Genomic DNA, 24731 nt, shown 5'->3' on the forward strand with positions numbered 1-24731 from the left:
GGCAGCTGGACTGGAAAATGTCTAGGACAGAGGCGAGGAGAAAAAGGGCTGTAAAGCATTTAATGGGCTCCAAAGGCAACCCTGTACGAGAGACGAGAGACGTCATAGAGGATGACGGGAGGAATGTGTGAGTAGGACTGAAGTTAAAGGAAAAGCAGCACATTACTTTGTGCGTGGAAAGTACTGGGGAGAAATCCTAACTTTATTGAACTAATGCTATTTCCTTACTGAAGTGAAATCAGAATTTGCATGTGGGTGTCACAGCACATTTCTCCCCCTTCCTAGTATCAGAAAGCTCAGTCTCAGGACAGATTTCAGTCTCAGAAGGGGCCTTTGAAAGCAAAACTTTGAAAGCTGTGATGGGAGGGATTTGAAGTTGTAGCAGATTAATATCCCTCCCCTTCAATATACGCTATGTGTTTCTTGCAGCCATAAGACAAGAGCAGGCTCCGTGCAAAGCCCCAGCAGCTGCAGCACCATGGGTTTCTCCTGCAGAGTGGGGCTTGTGCTGACCTGGAGTGCCGATTCCCCCAGGCAGAAATCCTCCAGATGTTATCATCTCCTGGTGCTGCAGATCCCACAATCTGAAAAAAAAAAAACCCAAACACAAACTGCCAGGTTGTTTTGCACACACCTGACCTGGGGGAATCTGTTGCTCAGGCAATGTCCTGACCCCAAGTTTGGTCCTTTGTGCTACCCGCACCCCAGCCATGCATGCATCACCCACCTGGCTCAGTGTAGGATCTTCCAATGCACTTGCCCTGCTCGCCTTTTTAAAAAGTGCAGTCCTCAAATGGGGTTACCAACAGGGATGGTATTTTCCTGGAAAAAAAGTCATATACTAATTTCAGCATGTCCAAACACCCCTGGTGCTAATTGGAGATGCCTCCGTCATATCAGGGCACAAACCACTGCTTGCGTGCTGAGCAAATAGATGATATCACAGCTTGCCAGCGATCCAGCAAGTGGTCCACACTACCAGAGGAATCTGCTAGGCTGTGCTCGACAATTTATCTGGGAAAAAAAAGGATATCAGGAGAGGCCGTTTGGTTAGGGAAGATTGAGTGGTTTAAACAATCGGGGCTCTGTGAGAGTGGCACCAGCGGTGCCTACAAGAGAGGTTGGGGCTGGCTCCTTCCCCATGCTGCGTGTGTGGAAGAGAGCAACAGGGACAAGAGACAGGCAGTGAGGCAGGGCTGCCTTTGCCTGAAAATAGGTTTGTGGCACCTTTGGAGAAAGCAGCCTTGGATGGGAGAGAGTCTTCCCCTTGACAGCTGTAGCTGTGTGTAGACCTGTGCAGGAGACAGCCCAGTTTCTTGTACCAATGATAACCACAAACACCAAAATTAAGTCGGAAAAAGAGTAAAATGGCTGCGGTCTCTCCCAGAGCTGTAAGGGCAGGCTCAGCTGTTCTCTCCAGCCTGGTACACCTGTGTGTGCTGCTGTGGAAATACCTCGTTCCCGGATGGGCTGGGGATGGGCATGCTGTGCATGGTGGAACCAAGCTGGACCCAGTCTACCCCTCAGTGCCCACGGGCCTGGCTTATAGGGTCCTGTTTTGAAGGGACCCATATGCCTGTGCTGCCTGGGAATCAGCGTACATAAGCCCCCAACAGGGAGCATATCGTAGCCCAAAGGTGAGGGAAAGTGAAATTAGACATTGATGTCAGGCATTTTGTAGTCGTCTCTATCCCCTTTGCTTCCTTGGCACGTGATAACCAGAGATGGAAGAATGGAGGAAAACCCCAGGTAGACACATGAGTGCTCTTGTGCAGACACCCGTACTTTGATCTTGCACAAACAAAGAAAACCCAGGTTTTTCTCCACCACAACAGCTGCAAAATCAAGCGTGGCTGAACCATCCGGCTCGTGAATTGCCGTATTGCCCTGAAATCCTCCATCTGACCACACTGCACTGTGGGGAATGGCTGGCATCGTGCAGTGATGCCTGGGAGGAGACCGAGCTGGTTACTGGGTCAGCAGAGCCCCAGCCACTTTCACGGTCTGGATTTGCCTGTTCCTGTGATGTTTGGTCCTAAAAAAATCAAGCCAACAGCCAGGAGCGTGCTGGGGTTAGTGACGGAGGGCAGGAGTGCTCGGCACAGATCCTCTTTGCTTCCCTGATCCTAGTTAAAAGCAGCCCAGCCTCTCTTAACAGGGATGGTGTGAGCTCCTGTAAAACCCCATGGCACACAGTGATCTAGCCACAGAGCACCGCTACAAAGGCTAAGCCTTCCAGAGATGAAGAGGGGGGGGTGGGGTGAAAGGTATTTATATGGAAGTTTTTCAGTTCTTTAATCCCCTACTGTAAGCCAACAGACACAGTAGTCATTTTACCGATATATATGTAAATAATCCCAAACTAGAAGTCGATACCACACTATATTAGCTCTCCTAATTGTACCTCCTGTATTACAGACAGGAATTTAAGATGATTCAGCCTATATCCCTGCCTAATGGCATTTGGACATTTGATACGAGCAATCCAATTTTACTGCAGCTATTGATTTGTTCTGGCAACGTCCCTGCGACTGGCGTGTGCTGTCGTAGTTTTCATTCATTTAATTACGGCAAAGGCAACTAGATGGCCAGCTAGCACCGACATTTGTCCATGAGGGTGAGTGGTTAAATGTACTCATAGCGAATATTATCCAGATTCCTTGAAACCTCCCTGCCTGGCCCTGATGAACACTCTCGAGGGTGTCTGGGGAGATGAGTGACCCTCCTGCACCTCCCAAAACCACTTAAAACGCAGAACAGTGGGACAGGGGTGCATGCGTGTGTGGAATTCCTCTCCCTGCACTTGATTTTCATGAAATCTTTGCAGTCTTTACCTACAATTTTCTCTGCCGAGAACAGCAGAGTACTGTGCCAGGGGCATGCCCGACAGACAGACAGACATGCACAGGCATGTAATCCTATGAGCCTTGTTTCCTTAGGAAATCGGCTTAAAATAATAACTGGAAGATATTAAAGCTGTTTCACAATGGGAAGGCAGGCAGGGGGAAGAGGAAGGGCTCTTCGCTCCTTTGTAATGTAAAGTGGAGCCTGAAATACTGCTTCTCACCTAAAGGGAAAAGAATAATAAATAAAAGGATGTTATTTACATGTGACCATTTGAGATCTTCCCTTTCTTACCTGAGGATACTCGATGTACAGCTGGGGAAATTAATTGGGTTTTGCCAGGCAAGGAGCTGAGCAGGTGACACCTGGGTCACCAAAGGGAGATTCATCCCTTGGGTCCTTAAAACTTGCCAGTAACCTTCCCCGATGCTGATAGAAATGGAGGGAGAAGATGCTCTTGCAGAGAAGTTCAGGGGACATGGTGTGGGGAGCAGGACCCTGTTCCAGCCTTGTCCTTGTCCCTAACAAAACTGCCCCAGTCCTGGCATCTCCTCCACCGGAGCTGGCTTGGCCAACCTGGGACTGCCTGGTCCCAGCATCTCCTCCATCGGAGCTAGCTTGGCTGCCCTGGACCTCTCCAGTCCTTTTCCAGGTCCCACATCACACGCATCAGTGCCGCTGTGGGCAACCGCACAGCTTTTGCTGCTCACATTAGTGCTTTCCTGGCTGCAGTTTCCCTACGAGCAGCATCAGTCAGGGTAAAGCCACGGTGGTGGCTGGCAGCCGCTGCACTACCCTGTCCCCATCCTATGGCCAGAGGAAAATGCCCTGGAGCAGAAAGTGGGAGAGACAAGGCAAAGGCACCTCCCTGCCTTCTGAATTCTTCTGAATTCTTACTCCCCTGCAGAACCTGACGCCGAGCAGTGTACACCACCATGAGCACCCACGGTGCTGAGCGGGACCACCAGCCACTTTTGGGTGAGGATGCTCGGTGCTCCCAGCCTGGTGCCAGGGCAGGATGCTCCCAGCACAGCAGGTGTAAGAAGTTGGTCTGAATTTGTCCCTTGCCGGGCATTGCATCCCTTTTAACCAAGATGTTTTAATCATAACCATTTAAATGCGGGGGGGGGGGGGGTGTTGGTGGTTGCTTCTCATTTTTCCCACTAGAGCAAAGAGCTGGTTCCACCTTCTGAACCCTCTGTGAGGAAGATGCGGTGTTGCCCAGGATAAATCCTTTTAAAAAGCCACTACTTTGTCCTCGTGTGCTGAATTGAGGGGGCTTTTTTGGTACCTGGGGGAAAATAGAGGGGATGTGGTGCGGTCAGGACATCTGTTGTTTCCAGAATGAAGTATTTTAGCTTTTTGTTTCAAAACGGTATATACATAAACTATATATATATATTTAGGAACAGCTGCTACAATTAGGTTTTCTTTTCAAAAAGACTCAAAAACAAAATATAGATCGTTTAAAAAAAAACCAAACACAAAAATATAATAAACATTTTGTTTCGCCCCAGATAAACCAGCCTTTACTCTGGCTTCCTGCTGCTCGCTGGCCCCTGTGCAGAGCCCCGCGACAGCAGCAGAGTGGGGTCAGCCCACCCCACTTGCCAAAAACCATCAGGGAAAATGCAATTTTCACCAGCCAATTCCACTCAAATTTCAGAGGGACACCTGGTCTCCGGGATAACCGAGCACCTGCATGCCTCACTCACAAGTGAAATAAAAAAAGGCCACTTTCCAAAAGCAGCATTTCTCCCCAAAAGCACCAGTCACACAGCCCATTGCCCAGCGCTGTGGGCAGTAGCAGTGCCTGCGGGACCCCACTCTGGTCTGCACCCAGCAGCACCCCAAAACCTGGGCCACCCCACTGCAAGTTTGGGGATATTTAAACCCGTAGTGCCATCTGCTGGCAAAGGACCCCCCCAATATTGCTACCCAAGCCCAGTGAGTGTCCCCCGTAACAGTCCCCAGAGCACCCACAGACCTTCCCAGCCCCTCACACCTGCCGTCTGCAGGGAGGTGGCCAGGACGGGGGTATTACAGCAGTTTAAAGCAGTTTTTAGCAATTTTTAAAGCAGTTAAAAGCACGTTTTAGCAGTTTTTAAAGCAGTTAAAAGCAGGTTTTAGCAGTTTTAGCAGTTTTTAAAGCATTTCTAAAGCGGTTTCTAAGGCAGTTTTTAATGCAGTCTAAAGCGTTTTTAAGCACAGTTTAAAGCAGTTTTTAAAACAGTTTAAATCAGTATTTAGCAGTACTTAAAGCAGTTTTTAGCAGGTTTTAAAGCCGTTGGAGCTTTTTTAGTAAAAAAGGACAAAAACCTGCAACATTTCCTCGCACTCAAAACCTCCCCAAAGAGCCCAGGGCAGCCGCTGGCAATGGAAACTTGGCAAATTTAATACTGATACAGGAGGGTTTTCCTTTACACAGCAAAAATTAACCCATGGAGGTCACCGGGATAGAGAGAAAGCCAGGAGCCTATCAGGATTTAATATAGATGTGTACAGGGATAACGGACAGATACAAAACACCAGCAGGGACTGGAGTCCTCCTACCTCAGGGTTCGGCTGGGTTTCCTGTAACTTGGGGAGGGGAAACGGTTCTTAAAAAAAATATATATAAAAAGCTTTGCTCAGGGGGCTGGTGCACCTGGACAGCAAAGGCAACCCTGACTCGCCTTGCACACCCTGGGGTTTTAAAGTTTCATATGGGGTTTTTTGCGTCATGGCTTCCCATAGTCAGGGACCAACATCTCACCAACCCTCCATTTTGGGTCTGGTTCAGCTCTCTGGGGAGCTGGAAGGCACTTGGGACCCCTGAAGAAATAGGGGTGCACCCAGAAAAGTGGGTGTACCCTGAGGATGCTGCTGCTGCCCCATGAGGCAGGGGGGTCAGCTCATCCTGCTCTTGGTCGCAGCACCCGAGTGGAGACCGTGCCCAACCGTCACATCTTGGTGTATTATACAAAGATTAAAAAATAAAAATACAAAAAACTATTGGCACAAGTGTTTGTAAGCTCTACGTACCATCTAGCCATGGGTGGGGGTGGAGGGCGAGCGAGGCGTGTCAGCGGGTCCCAGCACCCCGGGACACAGGACAAAGCTCACCAAAATCTACCCTGACCTACATTCACCTGCTGCCTGGTACCGCTGTCCCGGGGAGACCACCCACCCCCATTCCTACTGGTGGCAAAGGCAGCAACCCCCTTGTCCTTAAACCCCTGCAGGACCTGGGTGGTGTTTGGTCCACCGACACCCCATTTGTCTTCTCCTAGTGATGCCAGGATATCCCAAAACTGTTCTGCCAGTGTCTTGCCGGGCTGGGATGTGCACAGAGTCTAGTCTGGGCGATGTGGGAAGAAATACCATCCTCCAAGGGGAGAAATCAGCCATGGCCGAGCCAGGGGGATGCTTGGGACTGGCCTTGGCAGGACAGGGTGGGCTTCACTGTCCCCTCGCAGGCTGCCTGTGCTGGACGAGGCTTTGGGTCTCACCCCAAGGGTCCCTGTCCCCTTGCAACATCCCTCTGGGCTTAAAAGTCCGAATCGGCGTCCAGCAGCTCTGCTTCTACCAAGTTGGTCCGAGAGTGGATGGGGGCCAAGACAGCCCGTTGGCCCTGAGTCCTCGTCCCCCTGCCGTGGGGCAGTGTGCCAGGGTTGGGGGGCCAGAACAGACCCCCATTGTGCTGCTGGCACCTGCTGCTGGGGCCAGGACTCTCCTCCTCTGGGGATCCACTCTCAGGGCAGAAGGGGTTGCTGATGAGGTGGAAGACATTGGCTCTGCGGCAGCCATCCCATGGCCTCCCAGCAAAGGTGGCTTCAGGCTGGCTGGGCGGGAGCCCCGGGAGGATGTCAGGGGCAAAGGCGACCAGGCAGGACTGGGGGGGCAGCCGGGGCAAGTGAGGGATGGTGCTGGGGGCCAGAGGGGCTACAGAGGCCCCCAGGCAGTGCTCAGGGCCTGGGCACACCTCCTTCTTCTTCTTCCTCCGCTTCTTCTTGCGGCTGCTGCGCTTCTGCAGCTCAGGAGATACATCAGCCTCCACCACCCAGAGGCTGGCTCTCTCCTCCGGTGGCACTGCAGGACACAACGGGACAGGTGAGAGCAGCCACATCCTGCCCTGTACCTCCCCACCAGCCCCAGCCCTCTGGCTCTGCCTCCCCACACATCCCCAACACCCCTCAGCCTGGTTCGTTCCCCCAAGAGATGGCCCACGCGGTCCCCAAGAACTTGCCAGGCGTCGCCACAGGCGTCACAGAGATGTCCTGGGGCAGGATAGCCCCTCTCCTGGCCACCATCTTGGTAACGTGCTGGGCCCACGCCGAGGACACATCAGCAGACGGCTCATTGATGTCAAATGCTAAGCCAGCTGCAAGAAGAGGGGAGCCCGGTCAAGGGCAGGGACTTTAGGGGCCCCGGGGTGCCGCCGAGATGACCCCCTGCCATGGATACATACCCACAGGGCCATCGTGTGAGACTGTGTGCATGCTGAATGACAACTCCTGGCCTGGGTCACGCAGCAGCTCCTTGCGCTTGGAGAAGGCCTTCGCAATCATCTTGCTCTTCTTGATCCTCTTGGGCTGGTCATCACTCTGCCCAGTCAGCCTGGGGACATGGCGGCTTAGAGCAGGGACACAGGGTGGCCCAGGCACAGGGACACACAACCCCAGGCATCACAGCTGGGGGCAAAGGGACCCTCCCCATCTCCCTTTCCCCCTCTGGACAGGGACACCAAGGGCTGGGGACTGCGCTGGATGGCACCCCTGGGGATGGAAATGTCCAACAAACGGGATGTGAGACACCCACAAAGTGGGAGAAGCCACTCCATTCCTGAACCACTGTCTGCTGTGAGCCCACAACCCATCGAGCTGATGGACAAGAGTCTGGGAATGACCTCCAACATCTCAGGATGTTGGATGGGGCAGGAAGGGCCACACGCAGCTGTGGTGACATCCTCGGGGTCCCACCTGCACCAGGTGCGTTTCCAGATGAGCAGGGTGGCCTTGGTCCAGACCCAGGTGCTCATGGAGACCCCGGTGCCAAACATGGCAAAGAGATTGATCTTCTCCACCAGCAAGCTTGGCCGGTTCTTGATCTCACAGTCTGGGATGGGTTTGTTGGTCTGCGTGGCAATGGTCACATTGGCTTCGCACCTATGGGGACAGACGTAGGACAGTGGCCATAAGGAGGAGGGCACCAAGGATGCCCCACAGCTCTACAGAGTGGAGATGCGGTGGCAGTGCTGGTGGGAAACTTGAAGGTCTCCACCCTCCAATGTCCCCTGCTAAACACAAGGTGCCAGGACGCTGCAAACATCCTGCTCGCTCTCCCATCCCTGTCCCACTCACAGGACATATTCCCGAAAGCTGCGCTCCCACTCTGCCTGGTTGAAGAAGTCGTAGAAGTGGCAGCCAAAAGTAATGAAGACGAAGCCAAAGGCCAAGAAGCCAAAAATGCCTGGAAGAGAAGCAGGACATCCCTGGTTTAGCCTGACCCCAGCAACACTAGGACAAAGATGTTGCACCAGCATCTTCACTACAGCTTTGTCCCCACTGCAGCCACCCCTGGGAAGGTGGGGCTGTCTGGGTTCTGGGGACAAAAAGTCCCCATTCCCACTCAAATTCCCAGAGAAGTGGTGCCAATGGAGCCCTGCTTACCCAGCCGCAGCATGGTCTCATTGATCTTGCTGGCCGCCTTCTCACTCAGCAGCCCGGGATGGTTGCTCTTGATGGAGAAGAGCGTCATAACCCCTGCAGTGGAAGGATGAGGTAGTCAGGGTGAGGGGGACACCCACAGTGCCCCTGTCCCCATGCTGGGATAAGCCCACACCTACCCCGGATGAGGAAATAGCCCCCTACGATGAGGACAAGCCCAATGGGCGCCAGGACGAAGCCAGCCCGGTAGTGGTAGTTCTTGTACCCCACAAAGCAGATGCCGCTGACAGAGTCACCATCCACCTGTGGCAGAGATAGGGACAGAGGAGCTCAGCCAGCTGTAGCCACCCCTCCCTATGCACATCATCCTGGCAAGGAATTGCTGGGACATGGTATCGGGGTCCTGTTACCTGTGCCACAGCCAGGATGGCAACAGTGAGGACGAAGGGGATGGACCAGGTGATGAGGTGGAAGTAGGAGGTCTTGCCCAGCAGCGGCTGGTAGGTGGTCCCCAGCGCCTTGAAGGAGGTGTGCCAGGCATAGGTCAGCATGACGAACCAGATGACACCCGACATCAGTGAGTAGTAAACGATGACAAAGATGATGACGCAGGAGAGCGTCTCGTTGGAGCTACGTGGGGGGAGGCGAGACAGGAGTGTCACCAACCTCCACCAAGGGGACAAGGAGGAAGGGGGTCTCTCCTGCCCCAAGAGTGGAGCATCCTCCATGCTCCCAAGAGGCCAGGAAACCCCCAAGAGTCCTCCTTGGTCCCAGGGACACCTCTTGGCACGTGGCCATGGTGGGATGGTGACAAAGGTGACACGTACGTGGGTTCTCCCAGCCGCATGGTGCCATCAGCCCGGCACACGATCTCATTGCGAGCACCATCCATGAACTGCGCCAACCAGCCGATGCTGCCGACGAAGAAGCAAGCATTGACATAGAAGAGGATAACGGCAGGGTAACGGTTGGAGTTCCTCCAGTCAGCGACGAATGTGGCCTGGTGGAGGTGGAGGAGTAAGGGACAGCTTGGTGCCCAGTCCCCTTTTGGGGACACCTCCCCATGTTCCCCCGCATCTCACCAGGGTGAAGAAGGTGCAGAAGATGGTGACAGAGCTGAAGGCAGCGATGTAGACATGCATTTCACGGTGCTCCTTCTCGGTGAAGAGTGGATTCTGGCACTGGATGCCGCAACCCTCCACGTCCTCATACCAACTCTTGGGGTTGTCTGTCCGCACCAGTGGTGCCTCACACTGTCCTGAGCTATTGAACTTGATGTTCTGCACCTCATTCTACCAGAGGAGAAACAAGGCTGTGAGGAGGAGGAGGCAGCACCCCTATGGCGAAGGCTGTGCTGCCAGGGTAGACATCAGTTCCCCCATGGAGGGCTGGGGACAGCTGGCGTTTTCTCACTCCCGCTGCCCTGTGGGGATGCGGAACCCATGGCAACACAGTGGGGCATCCCCCCTTCCCCATGTCCTCCCCGCCGTACCGGGCATCCCTCAGGGAAGCGATCAGGCGTGCACTTGAGGAAGTCGGGCCAGCCACGCTCACGCTCCACGATGGTGCAGGGGGCTCGGGTGGCCTGGCAGAGGGTCTGGCTGGGCAGCTCCACCTGGCCATCCTCACACTTAGGCATGTAGACAGCACAGAGCAGGGGCTGGATGACATCCCAGCAGCGTGGGGCATTGCGCAGGCCTGTGGGGACAGTGCCATCACCGGACCCGGCTCATGCCATTCCCTCAGCGTGTGGCCGCATGGGGATGTGGGGCGCGATGGGATGGGGCAGAGCCCAGCAGCAGCAGCAGGGAGCACCAGCACCATCCACCCATTAGCTCGGTGCAGGCAGTGCCCAGATCCTTCTATAATGCCTCTGGGGCACCGTGCCAAACACCAGGTGCTACCCCGCTCCACTGCCGTAAGGGACTCAGCCCCGGTCCCCTGCTATACTGCTCTCTCTCTGTGCTGTACCCAACCCCAGGCCTGCTTCCCCGTCATACAACTATCTATACTGTACCCATCCATGATCCGCTGCTATACTGCTCCCCCTCTATACTGTACTCCCCCTATACTGTCCTGTGCTCCCTCTGTGCCCATCCGCAGTCCCCCTCCCCTCTATAACGTACCCTGTCTTCCACTACACTACTGCCCTCATGCCTGGCCTCCTACTGTGCTTCACTCCCCATCACTGTACCCATCACCAGTCCCCTGCTATACTGCTCCTTCTCTATACTGTACCCATCTCTTGTCCTCTGCTATATTGCTCCATTCTACACTTTATGTGTCTCCTGTCCCCTACTATCCTGCTCCCCCTCTACACTGTACCCAACCCCAGGCCCCCACTATACTGCTCCCCTCTATACTGTACTCATCTCCACTCCCCAGCTATACAGTTTTCCGAACTGCACCGACCCCCAGACCGCTGCTATATGGCTTCCCTCCATACCGCACCCACCCCCAGGCCCCCACCATACTGCTGCCCCTCCACACCGCGCTCAAGCCCCCTCGATACCGCACCCACCCCTGCCCGCCTCCACAGCGCTCCCCGGCGCCCCGCGCCCCTCCCCCCGCCGCCAGCGCACGTCCCGGGCCTTTCCCAGGCTCCCGCCCGTGCCCCCCTCCCCCGCCCCGCTATACCGCGGGACCTCCCGACCCGTCCGTACCTGACCAGAGCAGGAGCTTTCCGTGAGCCTCCTCCTGCGAGGCGGAGTCGGCGGCCAGCAGCGTGGAGGTGGCGGCGTAGGGCAGCGCCGAGCCCAGGCAGGCGCCGTAACGGAGCCGTTCGCAGGGCGCGGGGCGGCGGCAGCGCTCGGGAACGGCCGAGGCGTTGAGGAACGGGGCGGCGGGGCAGCGGCGGCCACCCAGCGCCAGCGCCATGCCTAGCGCCAGCGCCCACCGCCACCCGCCGCCCTGCGCCGCCATCCCGGCCCGCACCGGCGCTAGGCGGGCGGCCCGGCCCCGGCCCCCGCCATGCCCCGACGCCCTTTGTTGAGCTCGCCGGGAGCGGAGCAGGGCCGCTCCTCCTCCTCCTCCTCCTCCTCCCTCGTCCTCAGCGCGGCCCGGCCCGGCCCGCCACGGCCCCGCGCCCCCCGCCGGGGCGGGCTGAGGAGGGGCGGGCGGCGGGAAGGGGGGCACAGCCCGCTTTTGATGGAAAAAGTGGCTTTTCGTGAGGAAAAAGTTACTTTTTTTTGGAGTGGGCGGGGAGGGGACGAGTTTTTGAGGAGGAAAGCGGGGTGCTGAGGAGGGGGATCGCGCGGAGGGAGGAGGGAAGAGGGTGGTTCTCCCGAGGGGGGGCTGCGGGAGGCGGGGGGGAAGCGTTGGGTTTTGTGAGGGGAAAGTTGGGTTTGGGTAGGGAGAAGTGGCTTTTGGGAGGGGAAATGTTGCTTTGGAAGGGGAGGAGTCGCTTTTTGGAAGAGAAAGTTTGGGTTTCTTCGGCGAGAAGCTAGATTCGGGTGGAGAGAAGAGAGGGCTTTGGGAGGGGGAGGTCCGTTTGGAGGGGGTAAGTCGCTTTTTGAGGTAGTGAAGTGGGTTTTGGGGAGGATAAAAGTTGTTTTGGGGAGCAAGAAGTTACTTTTGGGGGTAAAGTTGCTTTTTTGGATAGAGAAGTCACTTCTAGAGGAGAGAAGTTTTTTAGGGAGTTAAATCGCTGTTAGTGGAGGAAGTTTGGATTCGCAGGGCGGGGGGGGGGGGGGGGGGGAGTCACTTTTTGGGAAGGAAACTCGCTCTTTGGAGGCAAAAAGTTGCCTTTGGGGAAAAGCAGCCACTTTGGGGGAACAAAAGTTGCTTTTTGGGGACAAAAGGCACTATGGGAAAGAGAAATTTCTTTTTTAGGCAGAAGGCCACTTGGGGGGGCAGAGATAACTTTTGGGGGAGTAAAAGTAATTTTTTGGAGGAGAAAAGTTGCCTTTGGGGAAGAGAAACCACTTTTTGGGGCAGAAAAGTCAGGTTTGGGGGAGAAAATGCACTTTTTCAGGACAAAGGACACTATTGGAGAAAAAAAGTTCCTTTTTGCAGATAAAAGTCACATGGGGAGTTACTTTTAGGGGAAGAAAAGTCACTTTTTTGGGGACAAGAGTCACTTTTGGGGGAGAAGAGTCACTTTTGGGGGAGAAGAGTCACTTTTGGGGGAGAAGAGTCACTTTTGGGGGAGAAGAGTCACTTTTGGGGGAGGAAAAGTTGCTTTTTGGGGAGAAAAGTAACTTTTCACGGAGAAGTCACTTTGGAGACAAAGTTTTGAAGGGGAGAAGCCATTCTTTAGGAGAGCAGCAACTTTTTGGAGATAACTTGCTTTTGGGGGGAGAAGTAGCTCTTTGGAGGATAAATTTTTTGGGGAAAAGTAACTTTTCAGGGGAGGAGAAGTCACTTTTTGTGGAAAGGTATTATTCTTTGGAGAAGTAATCACTTTTGGGGGAGAGAAATTGCTTTTGGGTGACCAGCCACATTTTAGCAGGGGCTGAGGTAGCTTTTGCAGGGAAGATAAACTGCTTTGTTGGGGAGAAAAGTTGCTGGGGGGTGGGGGTGGGGGAAGCTTTTTCAGAAGTTACTTCTCTGGGTGAGAAGTCTCTTCTTGGGGGAGGCAATGTCACTTGGGGGGGCATTGTAGGGACAGTTTTGGGGGCATTTTCCCAGAGCACCCAGCTGATGGATGCCAGAGGGGATCATGGGCAGCTGGGAGCTGGCCCTTGGCTAATGCTGGTGCAGTATCAGGCCCGTGCAGCCACTCAGTCCCCAAGAGCCTCACACCACCTTGGGCAAAAGCCAAGGGGGGGGGGGGCGCAGAGTGGCCAAATTCAGTGCAGGGAGGTGACAGAAGGGCACAGACCTGCTGGGCCCTGGCCTGCTTCGGTGCTTCCCATCCTCACACAAAGGGCCAGGCACCGGGCCACATCCCAACTCCCTCTGCAGTGGGGCAGTGCAGGGGGACCACCCAGCCCGAGGAGAAGAAAAAACAAAAAACCACAACAAAAATACCTCTACCCAGTTTTTGACAGCTCCAAAAGCAACAGCAAAGCTGGGGCCCACAATGCTGTGGTGGGATGGGGAGGGAAGCAGCAGCACATCCCCCCTCCCACCAGCACCCCAAAATTTTGCAGGCTTTTCCCAGGGGCAGGCAGAATAGGTGGGGATTTAGGTTCCCTCCTGCCCAAAGTCACCCTGTTGGAGCAGGGCAGCAAGCACCTCTCCAAGCTTGCATTGCTGCGGCGGGCGGGGGTGTTCTCTGCTGTCTACTAGTGGGTTGTGCTGCCCTCACCCCATTCACCCCCCGATTTGGAGCCCCACAGGTGACCCCCACCAGCATAATACTGTTGAGATGATGGAGGCACTGCACAGGAAGGGGCTGGCATCCACTCTGTCCCCACCAAGCCACCCCCACAGCCATGGCATTGTTCCCCTGTGGCCTGTGTGTCCCCCACACTGTGACTGAGCAGCCCCCCCACAGAGCCCAGAAGGTCTGGCCTCATCTCTTTATTCTCTGTGAAAGCAAAGGGAAGCATCACGGCCCAGCACTGACCCCTCAAGAGGGGACACAGGGCTGTGCCTGTCCCCTCCTCAGTGCAGGGCTCAGCACCCTGTGGAGGGGTTTGAGCCCCCTGGAGCAGGGACAAGCCCCCTGCCCTTGGCTAACAAAGCACCCATGGGTAAGCCCTGGGCAGGGCATCCTGTTCCTTCTTCCAGGCACTCACCGGCAACAGCTCCTGCTCTGGGCCAGCGAGCAAGGAGGCCCTTGGATGTCCTCCCCAGGTTGCACCAGGACAGAGCTGAGAGGGTTTGTGGCACCTAGCGATGCGGGCAATGTCCCCAGTTCTCAAGTCCCGGGCAAAGGCAGCTCAGTGCACAGACAGACAGACAGACAGACAAACTCCCACCTCCAGCACAGGAGGAGGCGGGAAGCACGGCCAAGTGCAAACCTGCTTCACACATGGCCTGCACACCAGCTCTCAGTCCCCCAGGAAGGACAGACAGACAGACAGACAGATGGACAGCAGTTCACCGGGCACAGAAGCACAGCACATCCCAGCCTAGCCCGGCACCAGCTGCTGACAGCACAGAGTCCCCAGTGTCACAGCAGCCACCGCGCTTGAATCCAGGTATCCACAGCCTGCTCCAACCTCCCTCTGCTCCAGTAAAGCCCCTTTGGCTCTTCTTACAGATCCGGGGTTTGGAAAATCATTCTTGAGGTGCTGACTCCACAAGCCAGCACCACACCGCAGGGATGGGTACCAGGGCTCAGTACCAGGGGTCTGCCCGGTGCTGCTGGTTGTAGAACTGCAGCTTGATCTGGTCTCTGATCTGGTTGATGAGGATCTGAGCCAGCAGGATGCCCACCAGCTGGAGGGGGAGGAGGAAGAAGGGAGGAGGAAGAAAGGAGGGCTGAGGAATGCCAGGCAGTGCAACCCCTCTGTCCTATGAGCAGGTTACACAGCTCCAGGCGAGGATGTGCCCAACCTTAACACTGCTCCCCCTACCCCAAATCCTGCCCAGCCTCCCCAAGGCTGCAATTAAGATGTATTGCATCATAAAGGCAACTCCCAAGCAACACAGAGAGCAAAGCAAAGCTGCAACATGGTCCCTTCTTGCACGTCCACCACCACGTACCTGGGGGACAGCCAGCCCCAGGGCGATGCCCCCCAGCAGGAAGAGGTTGCTGTGGATCCAGTTGACCAGCTTGTCGATACAACCATTGGTGTAGATGAAGGTGCTGGCTTCCAGGTAGCTCATGGCCTGCATGCCCTGCCCACACATGGTGTTGATGACAACCTGGGATGGGAGAGACAGGACACAGAGGGGCTGGGGACAAAACGGGCCAGAGTGGGGTTCCCTGCCTCTTGGGGGGCAGCCGTAGGGCAAGCGGGAGCTCTGCCCTTCACCTTGATGCCAGTCAGGCTGTCTCCTGCCTCTGGGCCAGCCCACCTGTGCTGTCCCCAGCCACATCCCTCCAGCACTGAGCTCCCTCAACAACCCCAGACCCCAAAAGGGACAATACCCAGCGGCGGCAGGTTCCCTGCCAGCCTGCAAAAAGCCACCACCACACAGGGAAATTCACCCTGACCCCACCATGGCATCAACAAACCCGAGGACCACCCACTGGTGGTGGGTCCTCTCTCCTGGGGAGGGGGCTTCAGGCTCAGCACAGCCCCCAGGGATGGGAGAAGAGACGTGGAGTGGGAGGTCCCCGGGCAACACCTGGGTTCCCTGAGGACAAGGATGTCATCCTCACCTCGCTGGTGTCCCGCAGGCAGCAGGAGAAAGGGACAGAGCAGCGCTCCCGGCTAGGGTTGGTGGCAGTGCAGTTGAAGTACATGTTCTGGGACCAGTCCTTGTAGGAGACACCACCGCAGCAGCTGAACTGCAGGGAAGGGTGTGGGGTGCTCAGTGGGGACAGGAACAGCAGGACAACGGGGCACAGGACTGCAGACCTCATGGACAGCAAGCGATGGCTCTCCCAAGCCCACCTACGCCCAGCTTGCCCCATCACTGCTGTCTTTAGGGACAAGCAACCCGCTCCCAGCAGTTTTACTAGGCCCTATATAAACACGGGCTCCAACTGAAACACTGAGGGGTGTTTCCCCCTGCCCCCCCTTTTTCACCCAGCTCTCTCCAACCTCTGCCTGTCTACATGGCTTCACCGTGAACGTCAAATTCTCGTGGAGGAGCCACCCAACATCCTCAACCTGGGGAACCCCACAGATTTAAGCCTGAGCCGCAAGCAGGAACAGATCCTCATCTGTCAGAGGGAGAGCCCAACACCCCCACCCACCTCCTTCTGCCCGAAGTCGATGAGGTTTTGCAGGTCCAGGTCATCCCGGTAATGCACGATGGCACCATTGATGATCTCACTGACCTTCCCACGTGCCTGCAGGGCAGGCAGCGGGAGGACATCAGCAAGGTTGTCACCCAAAAAGACAGGCTTGGGGTCATCCTGCCCCCCAACACTCCCCACCCTGGCAGTACCTTATCAGAGAAGATGAAGCCCAGCACACCAACTGCCAGTTGCAGGAGGAAGATGATGGTCAGGCAGACAGAGAACTGCAGGCGAGAGGAGCATGATAGCCGGGGGGCTGCGTGCTGAGGGCCTGCGGGGAAGCACCCGCCATCCCTGGGGACTCACCGTCTGCAGCAGGCAGATGTTCTCCCGCAAGGAGCCAATGCAGCCACAGAAGGTAATGAGGAAGATGAGGACTCCGACCACGATGAGCAGGATGGCAGGATCCACTGCCAGGCAGGCCATCGCCGCCTCTGCCGCAGGAAGCCATCACCGGCAGCCCCCCAGCCGCTGGCAGCCCCCTGTCCACTCCCCCAGTACTACAGATCCCCCGGGATCCTGCATCCCGCTCCCCTGAGGGGACACATCCCCACCATGGTGCTGGCTCCCCCAGCCAGGCAGGGGAGCACCGAGGAACCTTGCCATGTCTGTGTCCCCCCACACTGAGCCCCCCAACCTCACCTGCATGCTTCAGCAGCCGGGCGTAGACCCCCACTGCCACCATCGCCATCGAGATCATCTGCAGAGCATGACAGGGGGGTTGTGAGCCCCCCTAGGCACCACCCCGCTCCTGCACCGGGGGTCCTGGCTGCAGCCCCCCTGGAGTCAGGGCTACAAACAGGGCCCCAGAGCTGCACCCGCTGCCTCAGTTTCCCCTCAGCACCCTCAAAACACACCCATCTCATGGAGGGGACAGAGCCCATCGCAAGCGGCCCTGGCACGTCCTCCCCCTCACGTGGAGGTCACCCCAGTCCCCAACAGCCCTCCCCCACTCCGGGGGCCTGGACCCAGGGATGCAGTTTTTCAGAAGCAAGAAACTTCCTCAAAAAATGTGTTTTCAAACATGGAAACATCCCGCAAAAAAATGCCAACTCTTAGAACACCCCCCAAGACCTTATCCCCCCCCCCCCCAACCCCAAAACATTAAAAAAAAAATCCAGAAAGACCCCAAAACGTGGAAAACCGTGTGGCATCCCCAGAGGTGGCTGAGTCCCCTGTCACCATGCGGGGGGGGGGGGAGCGCTACCTGTGTGGGGCCAGGATGGGGCCCAAAGGATGTTGCTTGGGTGGCGATGGCACCTGGTAGGTGGGTCCCCTGGTGGGGCCTGGTCCCGCACCCCCACTGCATGTCACCCCTGCGCTCGGGGGGCTCCCGGTGGCCCTGTCTTGGCCGTGGGGACACATCCCCCCCAAACTGCTGTGTCACCCCAAAGGGTGGGGAAAGCAACGGGGGCAGGGGGGCACTCATGAGTGACACCACGAGCAAAGGGGACCCCAAAAACCCTCGGAGGAGGGGGGCACCCAGCCTCCGCCCCCCAGCGACAGGGGGGCGTCCCGGGGACTAGGGGGTCCCGGGGGGGTCCCGGTAGGGTCCCGGGGAATGGGGGGCAGGGATCCCTGGGGGGTCCAGGGGTGGGGACAGTCCGGGGTCCCCGGTGAGCCCCAGGGATGGGGAGGGTCCCGCGCCGCCAGCACTCACCCAGAAGAGCATGTTAAAGAAGAAGAGCACGTACTTCACCAGAGGGCTCACGAAGGTGAAATCGTCCCCGTAGGGCCCGGGGCCGCCCACCGCCCGCCTCGCCATGACCGGGCCGGGCCGAGCTGCTCACTGGGGCGACAGACCCCACTTGCAGCCGCCAGCGCAGCTGAGCCGGGCAGCGTCCCGCCCCTTCCCTTTACCGCCCGCTCATTGGGCCGTCTGGCCTATCCTTCCTTCCCATTGGTTGCTCACCCTGTCGCTCGTTTTCTCCCCTCCGAGCGCAGGGTGTCGCCGCCGCACCTGTTCGCGGCGCCCCCGGGCTTAAAGGGCAGCGGACCCCGTTTATCAGTCGCGTGATGGGCCAGGTGGGTCCCCAGCCCTTCCCGGCTGACCCCGCAGTCCCACCTTCCCCAAAACTGCCCCAGTCGTGCTGTCCTGCCCCTGAGAGCCCCAGCCCTCCGGCAAGGAGTAGATGCATTTTGTAATTATAGTTATAATTGCAATTTATAATTTATTTCTTCAGTGACAGCCCTCGGGAAGGACGCGAGGAGACAACTGGGATGCAGGAGAGCCCTCATCCCTGAAACGCACCCAGCTGGGGAGATTCGGGGTTTACTTGAAAGGGTGTGACCAAGTCTCTGACCCCAAATTTACAGAAATCACCCCAAAACTGGCAGCGCCGACACTCTGTCTCCAGCAGCCTCAGCAACGTGGGGAAGCATGAGCCCAAAACGCGGCAATTCCCCTTACTGCTGCTAACATCAGCGATCAGTGTAAAAAACAGGAAGCGTTGGTGGATGTCTTTGTTTCCCTTTATTTTTGGGGGTCCAGTGTGAAGCCAGGGAGGAGGATGAGGATGGATCCTTCCTCCATCACAGCACTCTGCTTCATCCCCTCCATGCTTAATTTGCTCACCTTGTTTGCATTAATTACAGGCTCAGCCCAGGACATGAGGAAGCAGCGGGTCCCTTCCCGAACCAGATCCAAGCCTCAAATCCCATTTTTTGCTGATTTTTGGCAAATTGTGCATTTTTTTGCACCACCCTTGCAGTTTTCACAGCTGGTGTGGGCAAAGGCAAGATCTGTCACCTTGTCCCATCACCATGGCATGGCCGTGCCACTGCAGGGACGGGTCCCCTTTGATTGGAAGGAGCACTGCCGTGCAGTTGTTATTATTATATTTATAATTATATTTATTATTGTATTTATAATTATTTATCTTCTAGGCCAGGGTTCATCAAGGCTGGAAAGCCCCAGGGAGCAGCTGCTGGCATCAGCACAGCCCTTCCTGAAACAAGATGAGAACTTCAGGCAGAAGAACTGAAACCAAAAATCCCTTTCTTGCTTTTAGGGTCACCAAGGTGCCACCACAGCGATAGCACCCAGCCTGTGTCACCGAGGAGCCACTACCCAGCCATGGTGCGAGTCTTACCACCCAAAGAGGCATGTGCTTTGGGTGCTGCTGGAAGAAGCCCCCAAGGCCCCAAAACCCCACGGTTGATGCCTGTGGGTCTCTGGAGAGTCTCCTGAGGCAAGCCATGAGGTCTTGGTGGAGTTGAATGCTCCCTGGTCTGACAGAAGGGCTTCTTCCCCAGCAATGAAGATGAAGGTTCATGGATACAGCATCCTGCTGTCAGATCTACACATTGGTCAGTCAGACCTGTATGTTCCCCCAACAGATCTACATGTCTCCCATCAGTTCTACGTGTCCATCCATCAGATCTACATGTCCAGCCATCAGGTCTGTGTACCCCCAACAGATCTGTGTGTCTCCCAACAGATCTATGTGTCTACTCACCAGATCTGTGTGTCCTCCCACAGATGTACATCCACCTGTCATGTCCCACCAAGAAGGAGGGAGAAGTGATTCAGATTTGCTGATTCTTTTGGTTGGAAGAGGGTATGCACAACACCTGAGGTCCATAGGTAAACAAAGACTTTTATTCCATAGCTAGGCTCATTGGTAAATAATTGGGTACCCAAAATGCTTATCACTTGCCACATGTGTAGGGTTTTATGCCTTGTGTTACTTACTAGAAAAAGGTAAAATAATAAAAGAAAGAGAAGAAGAGAGAGAGATCACTGGTCCAGGTTCCAGTGTTGATCCAGCCAACAGGGGGGTCTCTGGTCCGTAGCAGTGCTTGTCCAGAAGGTTTTTTTCTTTTTCTTCTCCTATTTTTGGGCACTTGCCTTCCTCTTTTCTTATCCTTCAGTGTGGACCACCTCTTATTTAAATTAGTCTTGCTTGCTATGTAAATTAGCATGCATGCTCCTTACGGCCGTGGGGAGGGCAAGTCTTTTTGGTCTTGAATTGAGTCAGTAGTTGCAATCTCCCCCTGCTGCATTTACTTCTCCCCCTGTTACTGCAGATTGCTGCTGCTTCTTTTCTGCCAACCTTTGGCAGGCTTTTCCCTTTTATCAGTCTTTTGTTAAAGTTTCGTTTGATCTTGCGAGTGTTTGAGACATCCCTCGGACAGGCTCAGGGGACTTCCACTCATTGTTCCCTTATCGAGTTTTGTCTCCTGCTGTTGTCCGCACCCTTCTGAGCTTTCCTTGGCATTAGATTGTTTGTTCTTCCAGTTGGTCTCCTACACTGCCCCATGGCTCAAACACTCTGAGATCCTTTTCAACTGTTCTGATCCATACATAGGCAACAGAAGGAAAAGAGGATAGTAGGTGAGAGATCATATATCTGATCACCGTAAGCCCTACTACCAACGCTAAAAATCCACACAATATCATAAGGCTGATATTTACAAGTCATTTTCCCCGCCCTGTGAGTCCGAAAGATTTCAGCAGAGAGGTAATCCATGATCCCGAGCCAAGTCCACCAAACCAGTCTGCCGGTTGGATTGCTTGGAACAATTTTCCAGTCTTACTGGCGACTTCCTTCATCTTTGCACGTGCTTCTTCTATAGAGGTGGAGGCATTGTGGATGGTAATACAGCATTCTCCTTCTGTTAAATTTAACATTCCACATACCCCATGTTTTTTCAACAATAACATATCTAAAGCTAATCGGTTTTGCAGAGTCATCTTTGACATTTGTTGAACTTGTAGATTTATCTCCCCCAAAGCATATTGTGTCCAATTACTCAAAACATTTACCTGCCAAGTTAAATTCTTTAAAACATATTGATGTTTTTCAACGGCCACACTTGGCGCAAAGATTGCCTCCATTTTTAATGCAAACATTTGTCCAAAGGTATAATAATCAGGTATTTGTATTCCCGCAATTCCCTCCCTTGCATCTGCCGGGCTACTGAGATCTCTATGCACCCTATTTCGTCGAGATGTAAAATTAAATATTCTGGAGGGACACATGGAGGGGAAGCCAACAGAGCACTGCAGTCCAGCCATTTCATACATATTTAGCTGTGAATACAACTTGCCATTGGAACATGCCCATACCATTCCCCGTGGGGCTGAATACCTCGCCTGGAAACAATCAAATGGGTCGTCTCGAGGTATCTCCTGCTGCTTGCCATCAGAGCTCCAGACCTTCTGTCGATCTGGGTCATGCGTGATTGGAATGCCACAGGAGAGTGCTGTCTGGGGATCTTTAAAGGAGCCATTACATCGTTCATCCTGATTCCGATAACCATAATTGGGATAACCCCAACAAGTACACATATCCCGAATGAACGTTCTCAGTTCTGGAATATACCAAGTTTCAAGGGGGTTACCAGCTCCTGTAGAGCAGTTTAATACATGGGAACAGCTCAACAGGGGTTCCCCAATCGTGTCCTGGGTGACACTCCTACGTGGCCGACTGCCCCAACACAGGGTTTCCCCATTCGGAAGCTTCACTTGGTTGTGCACACAGGTTTCAACATCAACCTCCCACTGAATGGTGGCCCCATCAGGGAGGTCAGAAGTGGAAGACAAAGGATGGTTGGGGTTAAACAGTCGTTTCAAAGACCAGGCCCATTCATATCTGGTGTGATTTACAAGGTGAATTTTCCCTGGTTTATCAGGGATTTGTATACACCAATCTGTGTCCCAATGCACGTTATATTCATGTTCAAAATAACCACTTTCAGAGGGGGAATCCCACCATGGTACTATGGTACAAGGCACAGAAACAGAGGTGACATTATTTGTTTCCATATCAGAATTTTTGTTTAGAGATCGGTAACAAGTTTGATTCCACAGGTTTTCCCAAGTAGAATTGTTTGGGAGTTGATACAAAGCCCTTGAGTAGCCGATCCACGTCCCATTATTTGTCCACGGTTGTCCCTCTTTTTGTTCAAGAAAAGGGGATTCAATTATTCCCCATGTGATGTTCTCTCCCGTTCGGTTAAGACCTTTTAATTCATTTTCCAGTATTTTTGTAAGATTTAAACTAATCATTGTAAATTTGAATCCCTCTGCTGCTGAACCGGGGAGGGCAACACATATTCCCTGGTCTGTCTGGTTCCAGATATGCACAAAGCCTTGTATCAACTTCCAAGCCAAATTGGGGGATTCACCCCATGATCCCATTACCCCAACAGTGATGGACAATAAATAGGTTTTCCAATCCATATTTCCTTAGGTGCAATACAAAAAAATATTCCTAACAAAATCAAACAAACAATACAAATAAGAATCCACACCACGATCGTGAACCTGGGTCCCACGATGCTTTTTTCACAACCTGCAATATATATAAATAGAACCAAGAATGATTAAAAGGGCGGAACAATCCATCGAGCATGGATTTGATGGTCCTTTCCCTGGGTGTCGGTGGCTATCCAAGCATAGAAGTTAAGTGGAGTTCTCAGAGTCAGGGGTACCTGTCCCACAGAGGGTAAATCCACCAAAACAGTCCGTCCAGGATAATGAAGTGGTTTTGCTGGATCTTTGCTCTCTCTCTTCCCAGGGAGAATAGATGGGGGTTTCGGACAGAGTGCTGTGAGTTGGCAGCAACCCTTAATTCCCCAATGGCTGTTAACCTTAGTTACTGCATCAAATAAATGTTGTGCCCATCTGGGGTCATGGGGTGTCCAGGATCATTTTAGGACCTTATCAGTGTGTTCCACGATACCATTTGCCTCAGGGTAATACGTGGTATGGAAAACCCACTGTATCATAGAATCGTTTAGGTTGTAAAAGACCTTTGAGGTCATCAAGTCCAAACGTTAACCCAGCACTGCCAAGCCCACGGCTAAACCATGTCCCTAAGAACCGTATCTACACTTTTTTTAAATACCTCCAAGGACGGTGACTCCACCATCTCCCTGGGCAGCCTGTTCCAATGCCTGGCCACCCTTTCAGTGAAGAAATAATTCCTAATATCCAGCTTAAACCTCCTCTGGTGCAACTTAAGGCTGTTTCCTCTTGTCCTGTCAATTGTTACCTGGGAGAAGAGACCGACCCCTTCATACTGTGCCCACTCCTGGACCACCCCAGCAGTGAAGTGGCTCCCATTGTCCAATTGAATTGATTTGGCTTTAGGCAGGCAACTAAACCTTTTACTGCATTGTCCCCTGTTGGTCACCAGACTGCCTCTGCTCGGGTCAGTCCTGAAATCACCTCAGTTCCTACCAGCACGTATTGTTTTCCCTCGAGAGTCAGCAGGGACCGATGCAGTCTACTCGCCAGGTGTCCCACAGCCCCTTATTGTCCCTCAGGGGTAGGGGTTGACCCTTGAGGGGGTTGCGCTCTCCCAGGCAAGCAGGGCATGAGCTGCATGCTGAGATGGTGTTGCGCGGTTCGCTTGTCACGGACCACCCCCTACTGATCGCTTCCTTAAACAGATCTTTACTAGCATGCAGCCATTCTAACAGTTGTTCCCATTTTTCTTCCTCACCCTCTACAACCACTCTTGCTAAGTGGGCCAGTCAGTCTACCTGGCTGCTCAAGAGGTGAGCTGGGTGACCCTTCATCCCTCATTAGTGGGGTGCGGCGACCCACCCTACTAAAAAAGACTTTTGTTTAGTGGTATTTAGGATTTCTTCCCATTTGTCACTGCCACGCTGGTATGCTATTAACTTCCCACTGGTTTTGTTCCCAAAGTGGGAACCATTTGGTACATCTCTTGAGCACAGCATATGAATTGGTGTAAATAAATATGTACGTATGTAAATAAAGGTTCTTTGCTCTCTGCTTCCCTGATAATTATGCTCCATGCTGCCAGTTCTTCCACCTGAGTGCTCCCCTTCCATTACTAGCCGATCCACTGAATCAACACCCAGCGCTACTGCTCAGGATGTCCATACCTTACCTTCTCTTCTAGAGGCTGTGTCAGCAAACCGTATGTTCTTTGGGTGGGATTCAAACGGAGGCACACATATATATATAATAAATTTTTAAAATAGCAGTTTTGTATAGGAAGGAGGAGGCTCCTGGTCTGGGTGACCAGAGGGCGGCTCCTGTACCCGCAGCAGCTTGGGTGTCCCTTCCTCCACCTGGGCGCGTGGCAGCGGCGGTGTGACCGAGGGCTGCGGGCGCATGCGGCTGCCTCCCGCCGCCGCCGTGCCCCCCCTGCGGGGAGGGGTTCCGGCTACCGGCTAACACCGGTTTCAAAACCGGGAAGGATTGGTTGTTGCTGCCTGATTTTTTCTACTTCCTGCAGAGCGAGGCTAACCACCAAGAGGCCCTTCTCCCGAGCCGTTTCTTGGCATATTTACAACAGCAGGAGTGGAATCCGATGGGACGTGTGGGACCTCCTGGCCTGCCTTGCCGCGTACCTATGAGTATTCTGCGAATCACGACCCCTCACCATTCGACACAGAGCGGGTACATTGCCCCTAAGGCACGATATACCCTAGCCTCAACAATTAATTAACAA

The 24731-nt window shown here is 54.3% G+C and overlaps 3 protein-coding genes across 6 annotated transcripts; all 3 read right to left on the reverse strand.

The window, feature by feature from the left end:
- Positions 1-5217: 5217 nt before the first annotated feature.
- On the reverse strand, positions 5218-11563 carry SMO (smoothened, frizzled class receptor). Its single transcript, XM_055712117.1, has 12 exons — positions 11156-11563; positions 9985-10190; positions 9575-9784; positions 9320-9492; positions 8903-9122; positions 8672-8795; positions 8496-8588; positions 8187-8295; positions 7806-7991; positions 7295-7443; positions 7073-7207; positions 5218-6915 (listed from the first exon to the last, which is right to left on the reverse strand). Exons 1-12 carry the CDS (start codon positions 11412-11414, stop codon positions 6374-6376), a joined length of 2406 nt encoding a protein of 801 aa, XP_055568092.1. The 5' UTR covers positions 11415-11563; the 3' UTR covers positions 5218-6373.
- Positions 11564-13943: 2380 nt separating this feature from the next.
- TSPAN33 (tetraspanin 33) lies at positions 13944-18141 on the reverse strand. 4 transcript variants are annotated; one of them, XM_027800059.2, is made up of 8 exons: positions 17957-18140; positions 16939-16996; positions 16603-16730; positions 16446-16520; positions 16252-16347; positions 15712-15840; positions 15090-15251; positions 13944-14822 (listed from the first exon to the last, which is right to left on the reverse strand). In XM_027800059.2, exons 1-8 carry the CDS (start codon positions 18059-18061, stop codon positions 14721-14723), a joined length of 855 nt encoding a protein of 284 aa, XP_027655860.1. In that variant the 5' UTR covers positions 18062-18140; the 3' UTR covers positions 13944-14720. The 4 variants fall into 4 exon arrangements, with proteins under 4 accessions (XP_027655860.1, XP_027655859.1, XP_055568093.1 ...); XM_027800058.2 differs by having other exon boundaries at positions 16603-16733; XM_055712118.1 differs by having other exon boundaries at positions 16603-16728; positions 16934-16996.
- Positions 18142-19875: 1734 nt separating this feature from the next.
- On the reverse strand, positions 19876-24431 carry LOC114014868 (uncharacterized). Its single transcript, XM_027800057.2, has 2 exons — positions 24165-24431; positions 19876-22595 (listed from the first exon to the last, which is right to left on the reverse strand). The coding sequence occupies exon 2, from the start codon at positions 22481-22483 to the stop codon at positions 20717-20719; it is 1767 nt and encodes a 588-aa protein (XP_027655858.2). The 5' UTR covers positions 22484-22595; positions 24165-24431; the 3' UTR covers positions 19876-20716.
- Positions 24432-24731: the final 300 nt, after the last annotated feature.

Source organism: Falco cherrug, chromosome 5 (genome assembly GCF_023634085.1).
Source record: "Falco cherrug isolate bFalChe1 chromosome 5, bFalChe1.pri, whole genome shotgun sequence".
Lineage (NCBI taxonomy): Eukaryota > Metazoa > Chordata > Aves > Falconiformes > Falconidae > Falco > Falco cherrug.

What these genes read in the sequence shown, in the direction of transcription:
- SMO (XM_055712117.1), bottom strand. Translation starts at nt 11,414, where the DNA reads ATGGCGGCGCAGGGCGGCGGGTGGCGGTGGGCGCTGGCGCTAGGCATG. An exon ending in TGAGACCATGCTGCGGCTGG is followed by an intron (nt 8,296 to 8,495) that starts GTAAGCAGGGCT and finishes CTTCTCTTCCAG; the next exon opens with GCATTTTTGGCTTCTTGGCC. An exon ending in GACGCCTGTGGCGACGCCTG is followed by an intron (nt 6,916 to 7,072) that starts GCAAGTTCTTGG and finishes TGTGTCCTGCAG; the next exon opens with TGCCACCGGAGGAGAGAGCC.
- LOC114014868 (XM_027800057.2), bottom strand. Translation starts at nt 22,483, where the DNA reads ATGGATTGGAAAACCTATTTATTGTCCATCACTGTTGGGGTAATGGGA.
- TSPAN33 (XM_027800058.2), bottom strand. Translation starts at nt 18,061, where the DNA reads ATGGCGAGGCGGGCGGTGGGCGGCCCCGGGCCCTACGGGGACGATTTC. An exon ending in GCCTGCGGGACACCAGCGAG is followed by an intron (nt 15,252 to 15,711) that starts GTGAGGATGACA and finishes CTCCCATCCCAG; the next exon opens with GTTGTCATCAACACCATGTG. An exon ending in TGGGGCTGGCTGTCCCCCAG is followed by an intron (nt 14,823 to 15,089) that starts GTACGTGGTGGT and finishes CTCCCCCTCCAG; the next exon opens with CTGGTGGGCATCCTGCTGGC.